The sequence below is a fragment of the Chamaea fasciata genome, unplaced genomic scaffold (assembly GCF_029207755.1).
Source record: "Chamaea fasciata isolate MVZ Bird 193981 ecotype frontalis unplaced genomic scaffold, bChaFas1.0.hap1 SCAF_2, whole genome shotgun sequence".
NCBI lineage: Eukaryota > Metazoa > Chordata > Aves > Passeriformes > Sylviidae > Chamaea > Chamaea fasciata.
The window spans coordinates 98,177,587-98,201,122 of NW_027094087.1; the positions used below are offsets into that span (position 1 = coordinate 98,177,587).

At 42.1% G+C, this 23,536-nt stretch overlaps 1 protein-coding gene and 1 long non-coding RNA gene across 9 annotated transcripts in view; one reads left to right on the forward strand and one right to left on the reverse strand.

Annotated features, from left to right (window-relative positions):
- Window positions 1–23,536, reverse strand: part of GPM6B (glycoprotein M6B) — a 107,781-nt gene that overhangs the window by 30,562 nt on the left and 53,683 nt on the right. For 4 of the 6 annotated variants that reach the window (XM_066176837.1, XM_066176834.1, XM_066176839.1 and 1 more), the window contains exon 1: window positions 2,046–2,375. The exons of the other annotated variants lie outside the window; for them this stretch is intronic. In XM_066176837.1, coding sequence (XP_066032934.1) covers window positions 2,046–2,106 — 61 coding nt within the window. In that variant the 5' untranslated portion in view covers window positions 2,107–2,375. Of the gene's footprint in view, window positions 1–2,045; window positions 2,376–23,536 lie in introns of those variants that run through there. 6 annotated transcript variants of the gene reach the window in all.
- LOC136285543 (uncharacterized) lies at window positions 2,391–22,398 on the forward strand. 3 transcript variants are annotated; one of them, XR_010719482.1, is made up of 5 exons: window positions 2,391–2,550; window positions 12,299–12,856; window positions 13,299–13,358; window positions 20,031–20,324; window positions 21,382–22,398. It is a non-coding gene; the product is annotated as an uncharacterized lncRNA (long non-coding RNA). The 3 variants fall into 3 exon arrangements; XR_010719484.1 differs by lacking the exon at window positions 13,299–13,358 and having other exon boundaries at window positions 2,392–2,550; window positions 21,382–22,397; XR_010719483.1 differs by lacking the exons at window positions 20,031–20,324; window positions 21,382–22,398 and adding an exon at window positions 14,542–15,108 and having other exon boundaries at window positions 2,396–2,550.

A 23,536-nucleotide genomic window follows, 5' to 3' on the forward strand; every position in this document is an offset into this window, starting at 1 on the left:
AAATCTGACATTTGAGAGGTAACTCATGCCTGCTGAGCCCATCTGAAAACCCAACTGGACTCGACAGATTTAGCACTTTGGAAAATCTGCCCCTCAAAACCAAATAGGTCTCCTTCATGACCACTTCACAGCAGTAACTTTGCAGGGGGATCTGGTCTATTTGTTTAGCTAGAGAAATTAGGAGTAGGACTGTTTCCGCTTTCTGCATTTTAATTTGCTGTGAAGCATATTGAGAATTTAAGTGAAGAGAAATACAGAGCATAATGTGAGAGACCATGTGTTACTTTCAGGAATTGGAGAACCAGCAAGAACAAAGCCTGCAAGCGTTACATACATATACTTATGTAACAGATCCAAAGTATAAAATTATCATTGAGAAAACTAAGAAATGCTGTTAACATTGGGATAGAAGGCTCCCTGCTTGCATTTGATGGAAGCAACAGATCAACCACCTCGACTTGGAAGCAGATTTACTGTTCTGCATGTTGTGCTTTCATCCTTGCCAAAACAAAAGGGGAGCCATAAACTCATCATAAATACACTCAGCAACACATTTGGTTTAGCGCAGCTGCTAATGCATACAGATAACTTTCTTTAGTGTTCATTGTAACATGAATTCCATTGGTTTAAAAGAAGCTCGTCAATCAGAAGGAAGAATTGCTATAATTTTTGAAGAATGATCTATCAATTCAAGGTGGTTTTATAGACAATCTATTCAAGACATTTTGTACATTAATTACTCAAAATCTGCAGTGAGGTGGGTTATTGTCCACATACACTAATGGCTTTCAGAGTTTAATCTCTCATCAGTGGACCTCCTTTTGTGAAATCCCTAAGGGATTATGTAGTACTATGTCTAATCACTTGACAAATTTCATTTACTTGAAACTGAAGCTCGTTTTATATGAAGTGTGTAGCAGGAGTCACATTTGAAGTAGGAAAACAAAATCTGTTACTGGACACTACCGGGATTTTTCATGTTTATATCTGAACTGCTTAACAATCGATGAAAGAATTCTGTTTGGGGAAATGCATTAGTTGCTTATCAGCTGCTTAAGCCTATGAGATACTCAGATGACATACTCAGATTGCTTATAAACAATACACAACAGGTTAAAAAATGTACAATGACTCAAGTAAAAAGACCGTGGAAATTTAAATAATTTTGTTGCTGCTGTATCATTCAGCAATAAAAAACCCCCAACAAACCGCTATGATCTGTAGTCTGCTACACTGAAGAGGAATGGTTATTTGACACAAATCATACAACACAGAAAGAAAATATCCCTTGTGAGTTGAATTTGTGCCCTGAAGTTCAGCACCCCAGACCAAACAGAATCAACCTGTAAAGCTGGGAATGGATGAAGCATCTCTCTTTCATCTGCTCCCTGCCACAGAACCATTACCATGGAATTGTTCTCTCCATTAAGCAGCAACTCTCAGTGATTAACACATCCTGAAATCTAATGTTGCAAAACTCACTGCATTCTTCCCCCTTATCACAGAGCAGGCAGATAGCAACAAAAGTAAAATTTGCCAGATTACACCATAGAAAAGGAATTTCAAAAATAAGAGTAGCATTTGGCATCGGGCTCACTATACGAAGGTTGTGTGACATTATAATTTATTATATGTTGTTATAACCTAGGTCTCCCACACTGCATTGCAAAGCCTTGCTACATGGCTAGTCTCGATGAAAACATCAGATTACGGCTCCAAAAACAACATGCAAACACACAGGCACACGCTACCTCTGTAAACCAAATTAACCAAAATCCGTCAAAGACGCAGCAGTAACAGCACTTCTTTTGCAAGCATCATTTTGGGTAGGGTTAGGACAGATTCAGAGCAAATACAGACGCAGACAGAAAGGTTGATGCTCTATTAATTTGTTGTCAAGCCATGCAGGAAAGGACGGCTGAAAGCCCGAAGATGCAGTAATGATTGTTTAAGAGCTATTTGAAAAAGTGACAAAACTGGCCTAAACCTCTTTAAGCCCCCTGAATGAAAAGATTTAAACAGGCTATTGTTAGACCCCTGGGTACCTTTTTTCTCTTGGCTTTGTTCTGCATTTTCCTCCGCTGCAGTTTCCATGGCTGGCTTCATACCATCCACCAAAAATGCCGCCCCCCCTCCCCCCCCAGCAAGCACTTTTTCTCTTCGCCTCCTTTCTCACTCCCTTCCGTCTCCTATTTACAGCGGCGTTGATTGAGCGGCTCTGTTCTCCCCTACAGTAGATTACAGTCCTTTCCAAAATGCCAGAAAAGTCTTGTCAGCTTCAATTTCGCTCCGCTGACTGGTCCACGAGGAGCTGTGCCAGCTCGCTCAGCTATACGTCACCACGGTCCCCAGCTATAAAATAGCCATCCTGTGCCTCGCCTTGCCACACCGTGGGGACCAGCATCACCCGCTCACGCCCCCTGCCTCCTGCCCTCCGCTCTTCCCCCGGCTCCCCACAAATGTTAATCAATTCTCCGGGGAGTGAATGGATTGGTGACATCGGGAGGGGAGATGCAAGTGAGAAAGAAAGGAGCCCCCGGCCGCTGTGAGGTGAGCCCCCCGGCCGCCGTCTCTAAGGGGAGTGCACGCCGGCACACAATCACAAGGCTCCCTTTCCCATGGGACCTTGTTATTATGCTTTGCATTTTGATTTATTCCACATGCCCTCTGCTCTTTCAAGGGGTGGGGGGTGATGGCTCTGCTCTCTCTGTTTGCTTTCTTTGCCGAGAGTTCCGCTCACCCACGGTAAAAGACTGTGTGAGAGAAGCATAAAAGCAAAAGTGGGCATATATGTACGTACATGGAAAAATCTAAATTCTTTCGCAAGCACAATGGGAAAAAAAAAAAAAAGAAAAGAAAAAGAAAAAATATCCAAGCAAGGAGACAGGAAGCAAGTTCAAGCGACCTAAAACGCACGTGCAACACTCTAAAGGATAAAATGTTTAAGAAAACACAACTTGGGCTTTAAAAGGAGGTCTGCCACTAGAGACCTAAAGCCATACTTGGGAGTGAGCACAGAGTTGCTGTTCAGCACGTTTGATCACTCCCCTACATCTAGACAGACTCCAGCGTGATCAAATAAGCTGCACTTGGGAGCAACAAACTCAAGACTTGCCAGAGTCGCTGTGCACAAGGTGACTTTAGGTGGCCCCAGCCCACTCTTGTGCTGGGGAGCCACAGAGCAGGGCAACACCACACAGGGGTATTGTTCCCCTCCCAAAACCCAGGACAACTGACACATTTAAGGCTGTACTGAGGCTAATTAACCTTGCCTGTCACTTTGCTTGTCTCACTGCCTTACAGCGCAACACACTGCACATGGCACAAGTGCCCAAAGGCACCCCTTTGTATGTGTAGGATGGCGGAGAAAGAGTGGAGTAATGGCCTTTGTGGTCCAGCCATGCAGCCAGTTCTGCAGCCTGCAAAGACACCCAGCAGATTCAGCAAATGCTGGGGATGTTAAAACCTACACCCTGCATGTTCCCTATAACAGATTCAAACAGGAGAGTGGGAAGAGGGAAGGAGTCCAAAGATGTGTAGCTACAATTAAGTCTCTTCTGGTTGAAGTTACTACACCCACAATTTTGCTGTGCATTTTTATTTCTAGATGCCTAGTGGAAAAGCCTAAAAGCCCTCAGACCCAATCATTAGAGAAGTTCCCATATCTTTCAAGAAATTAGTGCACAAACCCCCTTCTCTCACCACAGCCAACACAGCTGTTACTTCGCTTTGGGCATTACTGCTCAGACTCTAGGCTTCAGCACAGCTGCCAGGAGGTATTGGTCATATCCTAAGGTTTTGTTCGCATCACAGCATCAAAACTAGCTATCAAGCATTTGCCTAAAATGCTCTGCTAATTTGCTCTGCTTCCTTGGGGTCCAGGAAAAGTCTGCAGTTCAAGCTCCTACTTCAGCAGACCTCTAAGTAAGCAGGATGATGCTAATTTGTAGATGGCATGAAGTATCCTCAGAAGCCAGTGTGGGGCAAGGGGTTGGGTTCCTGCAGGTAATCAAATCAGTAGCCACAGCAGAGACCTCAACCCCGGTGGCAAGGCATATTTCCCCCTTCTTCCTCTCCAGTGTTCAGACAGTAATCCACACACAGATTGAAAACCCTACCCAGCAAGGCCATGCACTAAAATACACTCTCTGAAACAATCAGCCAAAAGGTGAAAGCATGGGTGATGTGTTTGCTATATTCTTCTAACCATTACTAAAAGCTGTTGGTATAATGATTATACAAAGAAAAGGTTCTGCGAAGAGTGGGTTTTTTCCCCTGTTTAACATCAGTAAGACTGAAAATCCATACCAAGTACAACCTCCTTGCTGAAAGTCACACAAATTTTAGACATTGGTCAAAGCAGTTGATTGCTTCTGACATAAAATTCTCTTCTTGGAACGCCTCATTGTGCAGTTGGTACTTCTGTCACAGTCTAGATCTCTCTTAATGATCTTTGCTTTTAGACAGGAAAGTCTAAAACTTTAAAATGCTGAAACCTCCCTTCAGACTATCCTAAGCTACAAAAGGCCTGCTCATAACCTAATTCGAGTGGTGCAATATCAACACACTTATTAGTATAAATACACAGAAAATATGAACATAACCTGGAATTTCCTTTATTTAAACAGAAAATACATTAGACATAACCTCTGGTTCCAGACTGTCCCTGGAGGAAACCCATGACTGTAGCCCTCCCCTCTTTACCAGGGAGACGTACTCCTTCAAACAGCTGCACACTTTCCTACTGGTGAACAGAATTTGTTAGGCAAGCTCAGGACTTCAGAGTTTCTGAGGTTTCAGAAACCCAAAACTAACAGGCTGGGAGACTATTCCTGCCACTGTTTTCCCAGAATAAGCCCTTCCCCAAACAGGCAATGAAAAATCAGTGCACAATACCAGAATCAACTTCACAAGAACTTGAACTGAACACTTCAAAAATCACCAAGCCCAACTATTCAAAAGCATTAATCCTACCTATTAAATCATCCTCAGAAAGCTGCAAGTGATACATGAGAGTAAAATTATCTCCCCTCCCTTCTTATTATTTTCTGGATTGCTGCAATGTATGATAGGTTTTAAGCACTTATCACCCTAAGTAATTTCTTGATTTTCGAACTTCTGCACCATCATTGGTAAATACAGCAAATAAAACAAACTATATAATTTCCTCTGGTGCTAACATGGGTGCTGATCTTGCGCTTCAAGTATTAATCACAGCCAGCAAGTAGTCTCATTCTATGTTCCTTCCCTTTAACAGATATATCCTTGTCATAATATGTGATGAGACTGGGAAACATCAAGTTTATGCCTATGACAACACAGCCACAAAGGCACACAAAGATTAAGCCATAAACGCAAAAACAATTAAAAAAACATTCTTTTAGGACTGATATTCAGCAAAAACTTGCTTGTACAGACCAAGCTGATTTAGGCAACAAGCAACCTGGGCAGGCAGCTAGTTACATTTGAGAAGTTCAGCCCAGCATTTTATTTGTAGAACAAGATAAAAGTGAAAATGAGGAGAGGGGCTGAGCAGCAAGGGTTTCGGCTGCTAAAGCACAGCTCTGAGACTACTGCCAAACCTCAGGATGAACAGCAGTGGAGGAAAGCATGTGAAGGCACTGCAGACCAAGTGACATTTACTGCAAAATAGTTTTTTTAAAAAAAAGGCTTAAATCTATTTTATCTAAGTATTAAAGAAAAAAATTCAAAGCACATATTCAATGATTTTGCTCAATCAATTAAAATAGCACAATTGCAGAAGTTAAAAATTATATTAGAATCCCTATTCTGTTCAGTGCCAGTTCCTTTTGAACATCTATCTTTAATGTCACTGAATCTAGTTTACATTCCTGAAGGCTGAGAAGCTCTACCATAAGCTACAGCAAATTCTTCACAAGCTTTCAGGAGATGAATACACACTTGCCATTTCTACAAAGGCTTCACAGAGCTGTAATAAAGACTGTTCTTACACAGCTGAAGAGCAATTTGAGATTATCTATGAGATCCAAGACTCAGAAGTTAAAATACAGACACTGTCCCTCAAATAAGACTGACACATAGTCCAAACAACTAATTTTAAGGACAACTTGTAGAATACTGCTTTTTTGTTAATATTTAAGAGAAAGAACAATGACACGTGAAGCCACTCGGTGCAATGTAATTGCTTGTGTTCAGCTTTAAACCACTTACTGAAGACTTGCTTATAAAACCCAATCCAAATACTTATGCAAAAGCAGGCAGACTTTCCATGTGGATAAAATCAAAGCATGACAAGTTTTAAGTTGTGCAGCAGTCATATATCTTGCAAGTACTTTAGAAAAAATTAAAAACTGGGGTTCATTCTTTCAGATATACTAGGTTACTAGGAAAATGGAATCCAAATTAACAAATAACAGTGGAAAATCCCTGCACTTATATCACAGTATAAAACACAGACATGAGTCTGCACTGCACTTAGGGGTCTCAGTCTCAAATTTCTGTAAGAAAGAGCAAAAATAAAGGCTTAAGCATGGATAGTGGTTATTTCTGCAGCCAAAGAAAATCACTGAGTTAACCAATGGAGCTAAGTCCAGGAGGGTAAACCTTAGCAGTGTGAAGATGCCAGTGCTGTGACTCCCTTAACAAAGCCTTGTGAAGATGTCAGGGACTACTGCCAAGCTAAATGCCTGGTGGCATACAGCAGGCAAAGGAGATGTCACTCACTTGTTGGGTTACATACAGTTCTCTGTCCAGCCTTCCTGTTTCCAGCTGGACCACTGCATTTACAGCCACGGCTGAGAATCAAAGGTAATAAGCAGCCCAGATCCACAACATACACCAGTGGCTAACATTTAGCTAAAACACAAAGGAAAAAGAAATCCCTTAGAAAGTGAATAGATGGATCTGTATGGCTTTTCCAGTAGCTAGGTCTCATCAAGTTCTAGTCTCAAAGAGGGCTCAGATTGCAGAGATGTGAAGTCTACTAAAAAAAAAAAAAAAACCTGAAGAACTATAATCAAAGTCCAAAATGAATGAAAAAAAATTGTGTCCTTAAGCAGGTGGGAGCTCCATTTCTGCTTATGAAAGGCAGTCAAGAGCACAGAAGGAAATAAATAATTTTAAAAGCACTGGATTTTATTTCTCTAATCTAAGGCCCTTAGTAACATATTCCTGGGTTTTAGAAACTTGTATTTAAAAAAAGAAAAATTCTGGGGAAAATAATACAGGACTCTTGACAGACAAAATACAGGAATCTCAATCAGGCCAAAGACTTCTGAGAAAAGGCAATAAAAATCAAAACAAAATAGGATACATTTGAAACTAAGCTGGAAGCAACATCACCTCTTGCATCCCTCTCCTGTGAGGCTGTTCAGAGCAACACCACACTTCTGGCAAGCCAGAAGGAAATATGCTGACAAACTAGAGCCCATTTAGACTACAGCAGAAAGAGCATGTAAATACAGAAAATTAAAGCAAAGACTTCCTAGCATCTCCCCCAGAAGGAGCTTTCATTAGGCAAGTGTTCAGAGCACCAGCTCCAGTGGCTGGTGCCACTGTCCTCAGCTTCTACCCCAGCTCCACAATTTTATGGCATAGTTTTCTACAGGCGTACTGCAGGCAGATTTCAAATCCTTTAACTTTACAAAGAGGCAGAAAACAAGGCTTTGAGTTACCCAATCTTCACAATTTTTTCTCTTCATCAGTGGCAAGATCCTCGTGCACATGACCATTACATGAAGCCCTCGAAGTATTTCAAATGCTTCTCCATAATTTTAAGGGCTACATTTTTGGCTTTGGCACACATAACCACCCTTTTTGTTCCCTCTGTCCATCACAACAGAAGGGAGAGTCTCAGTTATCATGCCTCTGCCTTGTAGTGCAGCAGGAAAATAATATGCTCAAGTCTTTTGTCTTTGTTGCCTTAATTCTGCACTTTGAAGACAATCCAACATACTTAGCTTTTGCTGTGAACCCTCTTCACCAATACTGTTGTCAAAACTTGCTGCCATCTCAGAAAGCTAACTGGAGCTTCTGAATACTTGGACATACTGAAATAGCATCCTAGATTTTTATGTCGCACTTGCCAGCACTCAAGTAGAAGTGCCTCTTGTACTTGTAGAAGAACTATTTCTGCCAGCAATTTAGAAGGCAGCAAAGGTATCATTATAATATACTCCTGTTAATACAGCTGCCCCATCTCAAAACACAAGAGCTTGAGATAGGACTGATATTGGGAGGCTACCTGTTGATTTTTTTTTCCTCTATCTATAAATAAACATTACTGAGTTCAGACTTGACAGAAACTTAGCCTTTTGCTCCACCAAGTCAGATTTATTCAGACAATCCTCTGTTAACTTTACATCCAGTTCTGATTTTCAAAATTGCCCTCCCACTCTTCGCATAGACTTCAGCATCCCACCTACAATCTCTCATCTATTCAGTACTCGTTTTGTTCTTCAGTCTTGGCTTCAGTCCAGTCTTTTCACAAAGCGTGGAAAAAAGCAGGGAAATAAAAAGAAGTGCAAAACCCTCCAGCTCCCCAAAAAGAAACTAGTGGCACTCACTGTAGAAGGGTACCTCACACTGCATACTGGGGGTACTTGGGGAGGGACAAGGATGAAGAATCCTCCTAGAATGCCACAAAGGATTCCATGCATAAACCACAGATGACTGTGTGTAAGTACACATGCAGAAAACACATATGTGTGCACAGTCATATGTACATGAAGAAAATGCATACAATTATATACATGTTTTTAATGAACAGTAAACCATATGAGCATCATTGGAACAGCTATGAGGAATGCATACTAATTTACAGAGTCATGCAATACGTATTCAGTTTGATAGTGTATGCACAGCCATCCCAGTGTACAGACTGCTACAGACTCCTCCAGCTCAAGGTTTCAGAGTCAGGAACCGAGTTACCCAAGATCAGACTGGAGTTTGCAGCACAGCTAAATCACACCTTGGGAGCACCGTTACCCGTTCATCTCAGTATCCTGTGTTGGAAAACCAGCACCACGGCCCCAGGCTTCACCATACATTGCTCCTAGATGCACTCATGGATTGCTGGGCAGTTGTGTGTAAACTTTTTGAAAAGCCCACCAAACTCAAAAGTCAAAATGTTGATGTAAAAGAAAGCATAAAAATAATGATTGGTACAATGTACTGAAATTCACTGTCTGAAGTTTCAGCACCTTGTAAGTCACAACAACTGTAGCTGTTTCCCCAAGACAGAAAATTCCCATTCCAGCGTAATTTAAGTATACTTTAGGAAAGATCTTGGACCAGTCGTGTCATGCAGTGCTGGACTGCCTGTTGAATTGCAAATATAGTCTCTGTTCACACATAAGACACTAGTTATGAAATCCTCAGTTAAGACACTAACAAAAGGGTCCCCAATTAATCACAGTATTCTTTGCGACAGCAGATATCCTCATTAGGAAAGCAGCAAGACATTAACAAGTCCCACATTGAGAGTGTCCAATTAACTCATCGACTAAATATGTGCCAAGCAACTTCTCTGGTCTGGCTTTTCCAGTCCCCTCTTTCCAGCTGCAGCAATTGGGATCCCAGTCATGTCTAAAGCAGTGGTTCTTTTGCACTTTGCAAAGCCTTTGAGAGCGCCGCCTGAACAACAAACAACGGCCGCTCAAGTGTTACACAGGTCTTTCACTTGCGCCCACAAAAAGCTAAGTGTGCACTCAGCGAGTTAAGCACAATTAAGAAAAAAACCCACCCCTCTACCTTTATAAACAGGGAATGACTTAACCTGCAAACAACCAGTGTGGTTGGAGCTCTGTCTGGATGTCACGCCTCGATTTTTGCCGAACCTCAGCAGTGGGTGATCCCGCATACAAAGTGAGCTCTGAGACAAAAGTGCTATAGGGTGAGTTAAGGACAAAGTAGCAGCTTTCAGCCTGGATTCCCAGATAGGACATCAAGTAAAATCCTTTGCCAGGGCAGGATAATTCCCTGGAGTATACATTTCCAACACTTTGTCTCGCCTGATTTTCTAAGTGTCTCAAGCTTGGAGCCTTTCAGTGTTTCTTGAGAAGAGCCACTCTGTGGCCCGGCAGGTTTTGAGGCTGGGCACAAAGGAGAGCTTGCCCAATGGCCAGGGCCCCACTGCAGTCAGTGCAGGAGTGCCTCCTCCAGAAGGAGCAGGGCCCAGCCTCCGAAATGGCCTCCAGTCCTGCTGCGTGAAAACCACCCAGACTCTCTTCTGAGCGATCCTTAGTTACATCCCCATTTCTGTTTCTTTCCAAACGTGACATTCACTTGTTTAAACAGCTGAAAGGCATCATTTCTACACTTTGTCATGACTCAGAGTGAAATTCATTTAGCATCTACTTTTCTTCATCTGTTCCTTGTATCATTCCCATCCCATTTTATTTTACTCTCCGGTTTTCAGCACATTTGTAACCATTTCTCTTGCACTCAGAGTTTCCCAGGTGTAAACACTAAGCATTCTCATTATGTGCTTCCACTGGAGACTCTCACATTAGTTATTGAAAATGCCCCAGGCATATTTGATTTCAGTAGTACTACAGACACATCTTCCATATATCCCACTACTACTGATTCTTGAAGTATAATTATCTGCTCCACCTTTCTGCATCATTTGGAGAGGAAACAAAAGGAGCTAAGGAACCAGGAAAAGGGAGAAGGGATGTATATATGGAAAAAAAACCCCTAAAATAAGACCACAAGGCAGAAACAACACCCAAGGCTCTGGCTAAGGTTCTTCCTTTGGTCTGTAAGAAGAACTCTGTGTGGAAAATAACTATGTCAAGTGTGCGTTTAATGTCCTGGAGACGACCAAAGGCGTGTTGCTCAACATGGGATAGAGCTCCACTCATTGCAGCTCACAGACATGCCCAGAGCTTGCAGAAAAAGACCACAATTTCTCATGGCCAGCCAAAATCACCCAGCCCAAGCCGCTTGTTCACAAGTTTATTAGTAGAGGGAAGAAACTAAAGACCAGCCACAGCTTTAAAAGTATTTATACGGACTTAATTCCAGCCATGGTCCTCAGAAACTAATTCTGTTTTCAAGTGTAGTACATACTTTTACTGCAGACAGAACATCACCAGATTGCAAACACAATCAAAAGCCCATTTTCTTAGTTTAATTTGCCATTAGTACACTGCAGGTTTATAGAGCCAAACAAACTATAACTAAATTTTCATTGCCATTTCAAACTGTTTCCAAGCAAATATCATAGCAACGTTATCAGATAGTCAAGTTCACTAAATCCCAAATTCTCTACAATAAAACAACATGCACATGTTTAAAGGAACACAGAAAATGCATTCCTGAGTAAACTGAGCATCTCTCTAGTTCTGGACCAACAGGGTCCTGAGACAAACCCCATCACTTAAAGACCTTTTCACAACTGTAGGAGAGAAGGGAAAAAAAACCCAAACTCTAGGTTTTTATACATATCAGTCCGTATGTAAAGACAAGTGTTTAGAGATTTTTAATATATACCAAACAATACATACATACATACATACCAAACACTGATGAATGCATTTATTTCAACCTCATGTAACCATACAGATACGGTAGCAGACTAAGTAGCATTTCACAGACTCCCTTCTGTTGCATAACTGAGAAGAAAGAAGCCTTGCCCGTTGCAGCACCCCCCATTTCCCGAGCTGAGGGCGACTCTTTACAGAGGGAGCTCAGCATCACTGCCCTGCACGCATCAGCAACTCGGAAAAGGAGCGATGGAGGCCTTGTCACAGAAAACTCTGTTATTTCAGCCTAAACTGCACGTAAAGTGAGCAGAAGGTAGCTGTCCGTGTTACCCAGCGGGAACCCGCGGCCCACAGGGCGGCGGGATGGGTGGCGGCGGCGGGCGCGGCACACCTCGGCAGCAGAGCGGCCCCTCCCGCCCCCTGCGCCGGGAGCGCGGCCTGGCGGGGCCGGGCCTGGGAACCCGCCCGGGCCGGGCCGGGCCCTCACGGCTGAGCGGCTCCTCAGCCCATTCAGCGCCGCCGCCAAGCACAATGCCTCCCTGCTCCCGCTTTTATCAGCCTTCATATCTCAGCGATGACAGGCCTGAAAGGGCTTCTGATGGGAAATGTGCTTCGAATTAGCATATTTCCCCCTGCATACAATGGAGGCATTAAGCTGCTGCGTTTTGCAAGTCCAAACAAAAGCAGCCCAGGCTGTTTTTAGCAGCACTGTTTGAAGTATTATTCCTCCTCTCCTTCCCGAGTTGCAAGCATATTTAACAAATTTTCACTCTTTCTATAAAGAAGGAAGCACGACCGATAAAATCTTATTATTTGATCTGTTTCAGACTTTAAAGAAAAAGACAACCTTTCGATACTGCAAAGAGCAACACGGTGCCTGTGCACTGCTTCCACTGAACTGCAGCCCACGGTCCTCCCCCAAGACAACTTGCCTGGCCGCCCTCAACACTTGCACGGACCCTATCATCGAGGATTTCAGAACTCAAACACATTCACAGTAACCCAGTAGAAAGGGTCCTGTACTCAAAGCTCAATTTTGCCCCTGTATCCCGGGCACACTGTTCAAAATATCTGTTTTGAAAATGAGAAACTGAACCACTGTGCTGTAAGGAGAAGAGAAAAGAAAAGAAAAGAAAAAAAAAAAAAGTGCCTTTCACCCATCCTGGAATTATCCTTTGGTTTAACAGGAGAGCTGAACCTCAGAAGCACCACCTTTATGAAATGGCTTCAACCTAGAAAGTGAGTTTCTATTTACCCAGGAAAAGAAGGCAAGAGGAAGGAGATGGAAATGAGTTCAAAACAGAAGAGGAGGAAAAAAGCACTCCTGCATCAAACCATCCTTGTGCAACTGCTGCCAGCAGAATAAATCTACCTCAGCTCAGTGGGTTTGTAATTGCTCATTAACACAGTTGGACCATTAGGAAGCCAGTTTGTGGTTTTCTTGGTAAAGAGGCATGTCTGCCTTCCTCCTACATTAAACAGAATTTTCTCTGCGAGGAAGACATAAGATTACAAAGTCAAAATGCTTCTTAGAGGAAGGGTTTGGTGGTTTGGTTTTTCTTCTTCTTCTTCTCCTTCATCTTCCCTCTCCCAAAATTTCCACAGTATTTATGTAATCTTCTATATGCAGCACAGTTAAGAAGAAAAATCACACTCCTTAACAACATGAGATTACAGCAGAAAAGCAGAATGCCAATGAGATCCTAGGCAGGCAGCTTGCAAGTGAGGTGGATATAAAAGCTCTTCAGAAAAAAGCCTGGATTGCAGCCTGCAGGAGTCTTGTAGGAGAAATGTCTGCTTTGTTCAGACTCTTCTGTTCTGTTTCAGGAAACATTTCTGAGGATGAAGATCCATCTCTCCTTGATTTCTTTTGCAGTAATGCTCAAGGTACTCAACAGTGTCTGCTGTGCACGAGCACTTTGCTCTCAACCATCCACTGCCACCCTGCCACGTGCCAAGCGGCCCATGCAGCACTGTGCTCCCTCCCGCAGAGTGCCAGCCCGTGCAGATCTGCACAGCCTGGCAGGAGAGGCATTTCACTCACTGATTTCCACCACAAGACAGAGCTACTGGCACTGGCATAGTATGGTGTCCATATGGCAACAGTGCAGCAGCCACTGAGGTCTGACCATAGACATCCTCCTCCCTCTGGCAGGGACCCTCCCTTCTCACCACAAGATCCTCTGCAACACTGGGCCTCTACAGCCCAGGGGTCTGACCCCCAGTGACTTACACTCTTCTCAGATGCACCACCTCTGCCAACTTGACTTCCAAGAAAGCTTTTTCATAGTCTCCAGTAGCCACAGGTTCACTTTTAAAGTGTTTGTTCAGGGGTACTTAGGAATCTGGCTGGAGAGGACTACACATTATTTGGCAACATTTCTCTACCACCATATGAAACTTACCTCTAAAGGCTGGACATGCGTTTTCACATGTTCTGAGGCATTTCACATTTGGTACCAAAATAGTAGACAAGGCCCGCCACATGTTACCACAGGAAGGTCTAATGTCAAAGCAAAAGGAGAAGGGACTTAAGAAGCCCTTCAGAGGCCTCCATTAGGTCATTAACAGATGGGTGAGAGTAACAAAGCAGTCTAGGCAGGAGAAAAGAGGAATTAAAGACCAAAATGGAGACTTATTTTCTCATTCACACTGGCATGAGAACTTGGCTTTGTAAGCACTCCGAGATGAGTCCTTTGGAATCAAATGCCACAACAGCTTGACACAGAAAATGAAATAAAACAGATCTCAGCTCCATTCACATATAGTTCTCCTTGTCTCAACCCATGGGACTTGTGCTACATTTTCTCTGCATTACCCAGTTGAGGAGGGCAGTGGTTTTGGTGGGCACCTAATTTCAGCCAGGGTCAACCCACCACAGGTGGTAAGAGATATGCCCACTAAAAAGGCCCAGTAAACTCAGCAATGAGATTTTAGGCTTCTTAGGAGTGAAGGTCTATCAAAAGAAACTTCAGGTAAAACTGTCATAACTTTGAATTTAAACCAAGGAAAGAGAAAGCTGAGAAAAAAAGCCTTCCACTTACTTGGAAATACTATGTCTCACCTGCAGAATTTCTCTTCAGCATCTTGGGGTGTGAAGAAGAAAGGAAGTGAAAGAACTCAGACATGGGTAAAGCAGTGCCTTTCACGTTGCTGACATCCAAGGGACCTGATCACAGCACTTACCAATCGAGGAAGTATTCTCAAATTTCATTTATTCTTCAGATTCTCTGGATTCAGACCAATGATGAATACAGAGCACATGCTGCCATCCGCTGTGGTGTTCTGGCACAGGGCAGCACCCTGCCAACAAAGGCACCACTCTTCCTTTCAGAGAGCCCCAGAAGGAGAGCTCTGCGTTCTCATGTGATGAGGCAGGCTTTTACAACTTGGATCACTACAGGCTATTGAACTCTGACAGTATGCTTACTGAGGGTTTGCTTGCTTTATCTCAGACCTCAACAGGTATGTGTGATATCTAAGCTAAAATAAACCACCCTCATCACATTCATTTTGGCATCATGAGTCACTATCTTGCTGAAACAAAACTACCTTCTCACCTCCACATTGAGTAAGTGCTATTAACTTTTCCAATATCCCACCTACTGCTGTTTTCTGCTGTGCAAGTGCACAGCATAGAAACATCTCAGAATATGCTTCACACTTCAGCATTCAGTGAGAGGAGGAAGACACAGAGAATGCAGGATATACTATGCCTGTTCCTGTAGGCAGAAATAGTTTTTGGCCTTCTATATTAATCTCATAAAAAAACCCCAAAAACAAAAACAAAAAAACCCAAAACTATTGGCACTCACACAAGAGATTGATGTGCTATGAAGCAGGGACAAGCTCCACACATTTCCTTTCCTGTCCTTTGAACTCAGTCTAACAAAACCGATTTCAAGGATCATTACTATTTTTGCTAGTTTCTAAACACTGCCCTGACTTGGGGAATCTTGCTACAGGTATCAAGGCAGAGGTGATTTTCAGTCCTTTCAGGAAATGGTAGAAATTTGCTAGTCTAAATTTTCTGCTCTAAATGCAAGAGCCCCAGAACTTATTCAGACACAGAGATGTTAAAGAAGAAAGTACCATGGCCTTCAAGTTTGCCCTTGGAGAGAGGATCAGGATTCATAAAACAGAAAATTCCTTTCAGATCAAGGTTGGAAAGCAGAGAATGCCAAGTACTGAAGAGCTGAGCCACCAGCTACACCACAACCAAGATTAGGACAGTGATGCAAACAGGCATAAAGCAGAGGGAGAGAAGTAAATGCTTCCCCACATCATCCTATGGATCCTACTGCATCCTAGTTGGAGAGCACTGGCCGGACAGAGCCCATGATTCTACAGCACTGAGGTTTCCACAGGGATCTTGCATGGTCCCAGACATGCTGCACAAGCTGATCCCAAACCGAGGAGAAACAGCCCATGTTCTGCTACAGAGAGGTTTCCTCACAGAGTTGTACCACTGAAGCCAAGAAGCAGAAACACTCAAGGGCCTGGATTCTTACAAACCCTTTTCTCCCCAAGAGACACGCTCCTCCTTTCTTTCTGCCTATGCTCTATCTGCAATGTAACATCCTCACGGATGCTAACAGAATTTTATGTCTCCTCTAAATAGAGCAAAGAGAAAAAAATAATATTTATTTATTTATTTATTTATATGTAAAAAAAAAAAAAAATCCCAACTAAACCAAGAAGAAGCAACTAAGTATGTGGGATGCCCAACAGGACTGAAATGTAATTTTTCCATGGTTTAAATCACCTGATAGTGTTGTGCTGATCCATTCTCATAAATATTGTTTAAGATTTTTCCTTCAAGACAAAAAATACATATTATCAATATATAGTGGGCTCTACTTTCCACCCCTGCAAACTGAAGCACTGTTATGGATATGCTCTGTGAATAAGCCCTGTGCAGTCCCACAGAAAAAAAAATTGCACCCCTAAGGCTGAGTAGATACTCAGAACTGCAATGGAGAAGGAAGACAAAAAAGCAGCCATTTCCATCTTAAAATATTTGCAATTTCTTTTTCACAAATCATCATTTTCTTTTAAAAAATACTTCTCTGTGCTGGTGTAAGCCCTAAATTTAGAAACATGGGAAACGAATTTCTATTCCTCTACAGAAAGAATTACAGGAGTTTCTGCCTCCATTTCTCCTTTGGACCACATTTCAGCCTGAATTTAACCACTTTGCTATACAGAATAGTTGATGTATATGTAAGTGAATGAGATTAAAGAGGAAAGTATGTTTTTGCTTGGAAACATGCCATTATAACACAGTGTTGAAAAAGTAAGTACATAAACTGAACAGACTATCCTTTTGTGTTTGCTGAGGTACTTCACAAACGTAGGACAGGTGTATTATCCTTTTTGATTCATAAACTAGGCCACAAAAATTGCTTTCACAAACACTAAAATCACATTATTGATCTTTCTCAGTATGTGCCTAGATTTCCAGATGGGCTTTTAGCTACAGGGGTCAATTAGATACTACAGATATCTTTAAACTTAACAAATTATCTGAACAGAAAATGTTAACAAATAAAATAGGTTACCATTCATGTGAGCTACATCTTTAAGGAGCAGGAAAGCTACTTTCAAGCTATGCTCAGAGGAACATTTCAGTAATTCTCTGAATTTTTAGTTAAGCTATTTCTTTCACATTATTTTTGAAACTTTATAAAAGTTTTCTAAACTCTGCATGCTAATTAGATTCTAATCCAATTCACCAGATGTGGGCAGTCATCAGTACTCTTCACAAGACTTGTGATTAAAAGAAAAAAATCCAAGTTGCTTTAGTTCCTCCTTGCAAGGGAGCACTCTTCAGCATTTTGTTCTTAACAGTACATCAACCAGGGCCAGAAGTGAGTGGCACAGGTTACATTTCCACCTCACACTAAGTTTCTCCTTTGAATAGTTTTTGTATGATTTCCTGTTTATTTGTTTGTGCCTAAATGCAACATCAAAAGCATTAACTATTTTCAGCTACAACAGCAGTATTTTAATTCTTACCAATTTATTTGACAATGCTCCTTTTTAGAGGATTTTCAGAGTGAGAAGCAAATGGAAATAGAGTTTTAAATGTGATCTGGTTAAGACTCACACTGCAATTAGGAAATATCCATACAGCAGGGACAATAACTAGCAACTGTGACATTACATTTAAACACTGGCTGACAATACTTACTCATTAGCATCCTTCTGGAATTCTGCTCCTTTTAAGAAGTTTCATTTTTGTGCTTTTAAAATAGCTATGATTTCCTAATATATGATATGCCTGAAACCTCCTCTGACAAGCTCTACCAACACAATCAGATTTTTCCCACTTGCACTTTTACATCGTTTGAATGCATGCATTGTCAGCCTCCTCTGCCTCCACCTCTCCTTTCCTACATTATGTGCAGCACTCATTTCTTTCAGATTATAAAAAGCACCAGTGGATTCTGAAGCCACTAAAAAGAAGTTGCCGGCATATGGGATCTGTGGGAAATTTGATCCAATAGGTGAAATAAGACTTAACTTTAGAACTGATAGATAGAAGTTTCAGATATTACTATAGAATAGGTTGCATTTTTTCCTTTTAAAGTTATGCAGAAGAACTGTGGCCATTGCCCTTGCAGAAAACTGCAAGAAACCTGGTGGTTTTTTTTGTGTTGTTTTTTTTTTTTTTAAGCATTGAGACAGATGGCTCTGGCTTCAAATATAGAAGACCTTCCTACACAAAACAGAGGTGCTGGCACATGATACGTGGGTGAAGGATATTCTGGATACTTGCCTGGGAATGTGTGTGCCCAAGAGGTGAAATAGCAGGATAAGAGAGGAAAAAGGAGATAAAAAAGAAAAAGCTAAGAAGGAAGAGGGAAGAAGGAAGCACCAAAGCAGCAGGCTCAGAAAGCACGGTGAAACATGTCAGTGACAGAAGGAAATGCAAAAAGCATCACTTTCTGAGCAGATGGGGAGTGCATATATACCTTTACATGGGGGTTCAGAATACTGCATTGATCACTATTTCTGAATACTAAAGGGGGTTGAGACGAAGTGCAAAGAAATTACGTTAGTTCAGATGCAGGAAGTGGCAGAGCCTTTTAGACTCCTTCCACCTCCCACATGAGTGGGAAAGGACACTTTGAGTCCTGCCAGCAAGGTCATGCCAAACGCTCAGTGCGTTTCACCCCACAACTGGCCCATTTCAAGATCCCTAACTGGAGGGTCTCCCATCCAAGCAGCAACTCCCGGCACTCCCTGTTCTTGCTTCCAGTCTTCCGCCCCTGTCGCCTGTCACAGCCATGGGCTCACGGTCTTTGTCTCCCTCCTGAATAACTCCTCCTGCTTTCAGCCTGTGCTTAATCCTCCAGGAAACCTCATTCTCCAGAGAAGAAGAGTGCTTCTGTACGTAATCTCCAGACAGCAGCTGTGACCCCGGCACCCAGAAAGGCGATCATTGTGTGGAACTGTGGTAGCAGGGGTGAACTTCCCCTCTCCCCCCCGCCACTCCTTTAAGGGCTGCTGGAAGCGCGCTGTCACTTTATGCGCACACACTGCCAGCAATGATTTTCTCTGGCAGCTGTGGGGTACTTGTCCCTTCACCCTCATTGCAGGCTACCCTCAGAATCTGCACAACCATCTATTTTATTATTTTTTATTTTGCCTTTTAAAGGATTGAACTTCCCACCTGCCAACAGAAGGAGCACTTGTTTTTTGCATTTGGTCCTCGAGGCTATGGCAGGATTACTGAAAAGTGACTTTGTCCATTTTTAATATCCAAAAATACAGAACAGCTGTGCTTTTTCGAAGTCCTTTTGTGTAAGAGTGGCTCTGAGATAATACTAAATTCAAGGCTGCCAAAGCTCAGACCTGAACAGCCTGAAAAATTGCCATTTTTTTCTTTTTTTACACTAGCTCTCAAGACACACTATACTACCAGCATGTCAGTAACGCAACAGGTGTTATTTTAAGGCAGGAAAATTTGAAGAATGTAATTCTTCATGGCAGGCTTATCAGCCTTTTAGTACACTCAGCTTTTATTGTTCTGACACAAGGCAAACTTACGTAACAGCACAGTGCGTACTAGTTTACAGGATAACAACATGGATGTTGAGTTTGGAACACTGCACTTTTGTTTCACACTGTGGATATTTCCCATACTCCTAAGAAAGGCATATGCTGTGCAAACACTTTTAAAAGCATCCAAGTGGAATTCAATATATTGAAAGAAGCTAAAGTACTCTGGAGTGATTAACAAACATGCTTCAGCAAAATGGCACAAAAGGATAATTAAGAACTAAACCCACAGAGATACTGAGACAACTAAAATCTCTCCAATCTCCTCTGCAATTGATCAGAAAAGCCCACTTGCCCACTGATGGTATACAGACAAGTGTAAAAGTGGTTCCAGATCACTGCCAAGTAACTACAAACCTTCCCATCTTCTAATGCAAATCCTCACTTTTGGAGGATTTAAGGGCTCCTGTACAGAGACAGTGAGGATCTATGTGGCCACAAAGCTGAACAATATCCCTTCTCTGACTCTTGCCTAATGTTTCTTCTTCACAGGCAGAAGAGCACTGGAAGCCATCCACCCAGAATGCTGGTCTCTGGCAAAATAAGAGTCAGAAGAAAAATGGTATTAGAAAGAGCCGTCTGAAATGGCAAAAATACCAGGGGAAAAATGATGTGACTTCTTAGTTTTCCAAAATTAGACTGTTTGACTTATCTTTCATCCCAGAGGACAAATACAAAAGGACAAAGAAATGCCTTTCTCCTCTAGCTCAATAGAATTTTTCCAGATTCTGCCTATGCAATCCAAGCCATCATCTCCCCACTGAGACAACACAACTCTGGTGAAAGGTAAGTGGTCACCATTCATCTTAGCAAAATGGATCACAGTAAAATAATTTTCTTTCCTCTGGTCCATTCCCTGAAACATTATTGATATCAGCGTCCTCCACAAAAAAAGAAAAACAACAAAAATCACTCTCAGTGCCTTCTCAAAGGCTGAGAGAGATCTCCAGGAGGGATTTTACACTGAACTACTATTTGAACACCTTTAAAACACACTTTCCTTTCCCTCCCTTAAGTATATTTCTAGCCTTCAATATTGGCTAGACACGTACTTAGCAGAGGTACATGCACACACACATTCCTGCTAGCTATGACACACATCTTCAGGACTAGTGGACCTAAGGATGAAAGACACTTTGCTCCCTCAGGCTGGAGAAAAGCTCTCAGCTGTAACTCTACATAGATGAGCCATTCCCACTCATGCCTGCTTCCCTTCTCTCTTCAAAAGCAAACACTTGTACACTATCTGCTACATTAGTGCCCACACACAGGTTTCCCTGAGTATCCGAACATTTCTACCACAACCCAGCTCTTCTACAGGTGAGGTACCCCCAACCAATCAACATGCTGAGGACCCCATCCCAAGTGACAAAACAGTCACTAGTGGCAGGCAGCAAGGTGCCATGAAAATTACATATTATCATGTACAATCAGTGAGTATCAGTGCTACTTCAGGCAGCTGGTACCAGCAGTGCCTTCCTCACCAAGTGCCTTGCAGTGAGTAAGCAGCTCTGGGGCAGATCTGTAATCTCTGCAGATGCTGTTTGCCTGTCTTCATCACGTCTACACAAATGAACATATGGCCTTCTAGCACAAGGCCAACTTACACAGTCATCAATTAGATATAACTTCAGCCTGTTCGATGTATCTGATACAAAAATCTGTCCTCTGGCAGGAATGCCCTTTTGGTATAGAAACTTTGTCTCTTTGTGAATTGACTCATCTGGTGAGGAAAAGCAAAAATTTTGCCTGTGACCATGGAAATATCTGTTTATTACAAATGCAGGTACAGCAGTGTAAACACACCTGAACTTACCTGTGGGTTTCTTCTCACTCTCCCTAGTTCTCACCACAATTAGAAGATGGGCACTCCTCTCTCTCCCTCCAGCATGTGATACCAAAGATGTCCTCCAAAAGCACCATCACAACTCAGCAAGGCATTACAATGTAATTCAGTCCTGCTGCCAGGCTCAGAGAGTTAATCACAGAACTCCTTATAAAGTACATGGAAACAATCATCCTATATGTAGATACACCTCATGGCTCTATGTACATAAGTAGACTACGTGAATTGTTGCACTTTACTCATTTTTAAGTGAGTAATCAAGAAAGAGGATTAATTAAGGCTGAAGACTTAAAAAAGTTGGTATGAAAAAATACATTTTTGGTAAAAGGTGGTAAATTTTTGTTCAGATCTTACTGCATTGCTTAATTTCCTTACACTGCAACACAAAACCACACCAGGCATATATACAGCCCCAGACAGGGGAGCTGCTACTCAGAAGTAACCAGAGCACATGATGGCCCAAAGAAGAACTTTGAGCTGCGCTCTCTTCATTCACTATGCACAGCACCATTACAGGAGTTTGCAATGCAGCACTGTTTGCAGAAAAGTCTAACAAATTCAAGAAGTTTGTAAGAACTTCCCAATAATGTATGAGGTGCAAATTGCCAGTTTATGAGAAGAGAGACCTGACCTACAGGCACAGCCTGGAGTTAGTGGGGGAGAGGACCTTCTGTGTGAAATGTGCGGAATCTTCAGCAAAGCAAAGCTGGTACTTCACAGAAAGAAGTGAGGATTAACAACAGAAAAAAAGCATTTGAAGGATAGCATCCAGTTGAATGATTTGTCTTTGATGGTACTGAACTACTCCCGAATTACTATAAAAGAATTTTAAAATTTCTCTTAGTAGTTTTTGATTACACACCAGTTACAGAACAAAGTACCCAATAATAGTGGCCGTTCAAAATATGGTAATGGCTAGAGGTGCTTTTCTGTGGAAACAGATACTCAGTAAGATCTTTCCTTTGGAAGCTAGCTGGTTCACTGGTTTCCCCTTGAACCCTATAATGTTTGCACATGCTTATTTTTGGCTGAGTAAATAAACATACTTGAAAGTGCATTGATTCCCACTTTCATGTGAACCTTGATGGCTTTCCTGATTTTTTTTCCTAGAGATAGAAGTCTCTCACAGAACTGAACAGTCACAAATTATATATAAATATGATTATTATGACAGAAAATTAATCATATTTTCTCTGCTGTGCTTCATTACAATGGATTATGTTTTAAGACTGACTTCCAGCAGATTCTCAGTACTAGCAGGAAAGTTATATTTTAAACATCTATGCTATATGGACAATGCTGTGCTTATGTAGTGTATTTATCCTTCTTCAGTTCCTGATTTCCAATTGATTAGAATTAACTTAGCAGTCATTATTTTAATGTAATTCTTCACTATCAGCTTGTGAAGTTGGCAACAACCATCTCTGTTGACAAGCACTGGCCTCTCTCAGGCCTCTCTCCAGACAAGGCATCTTCAAGCAGGAGCAAGACAATGCTCAATGGTGTCCATACAGTCTAGGGTTCCTTATTGTTAGCCATTTTATGTCCATGGACTACATCGCTATTTCTATAAACTGAGGAATTCTGGGTTTGTTTGATGTCTTTGCCATCTCTATCCCTTTCTCATAAGAAAGTTGAGAAGAGTGATGACAAGAAGCTGGTAGAGAAGAAGCAGTGAACATAGTTGATAATCATGTGGAATGCTCTAGAGAAAGATTTGGCACCTTGAGACCTCAGCCTGTCCTAATAGGCAGGAGAAAAACGACTGCACAAGCCCAACACCTGGTGATAACAGTGCTATATCCAGGCCACGGTGTCAAAAGACAGATAGGGAGACAAGACCAACTGCAGCAACAGAAAGTGACTTTCTTATTGGAATTTAACTGGAGGTAGAATGTCCACATAAAGACCCACCAAGCTAGACTGAGTCTGGTACTACTTCCAAAACCCACAGGACACGGGCTTAAATGGTACTGCAGAGCCACAAAGAAAACAAAAAAGTTTGGAGTACAATAGATTTCAGTTTCTCTCTCAACATTTCCATGGTTTACATTTTGCAGTTCAAACCATGTGAACCTGCCATGAGGGGAGGAAAGCCCTCATGGGAGGTTGGGTTTGAGAAAACCAGTGGACACCTAAATCAGCAGGAAAT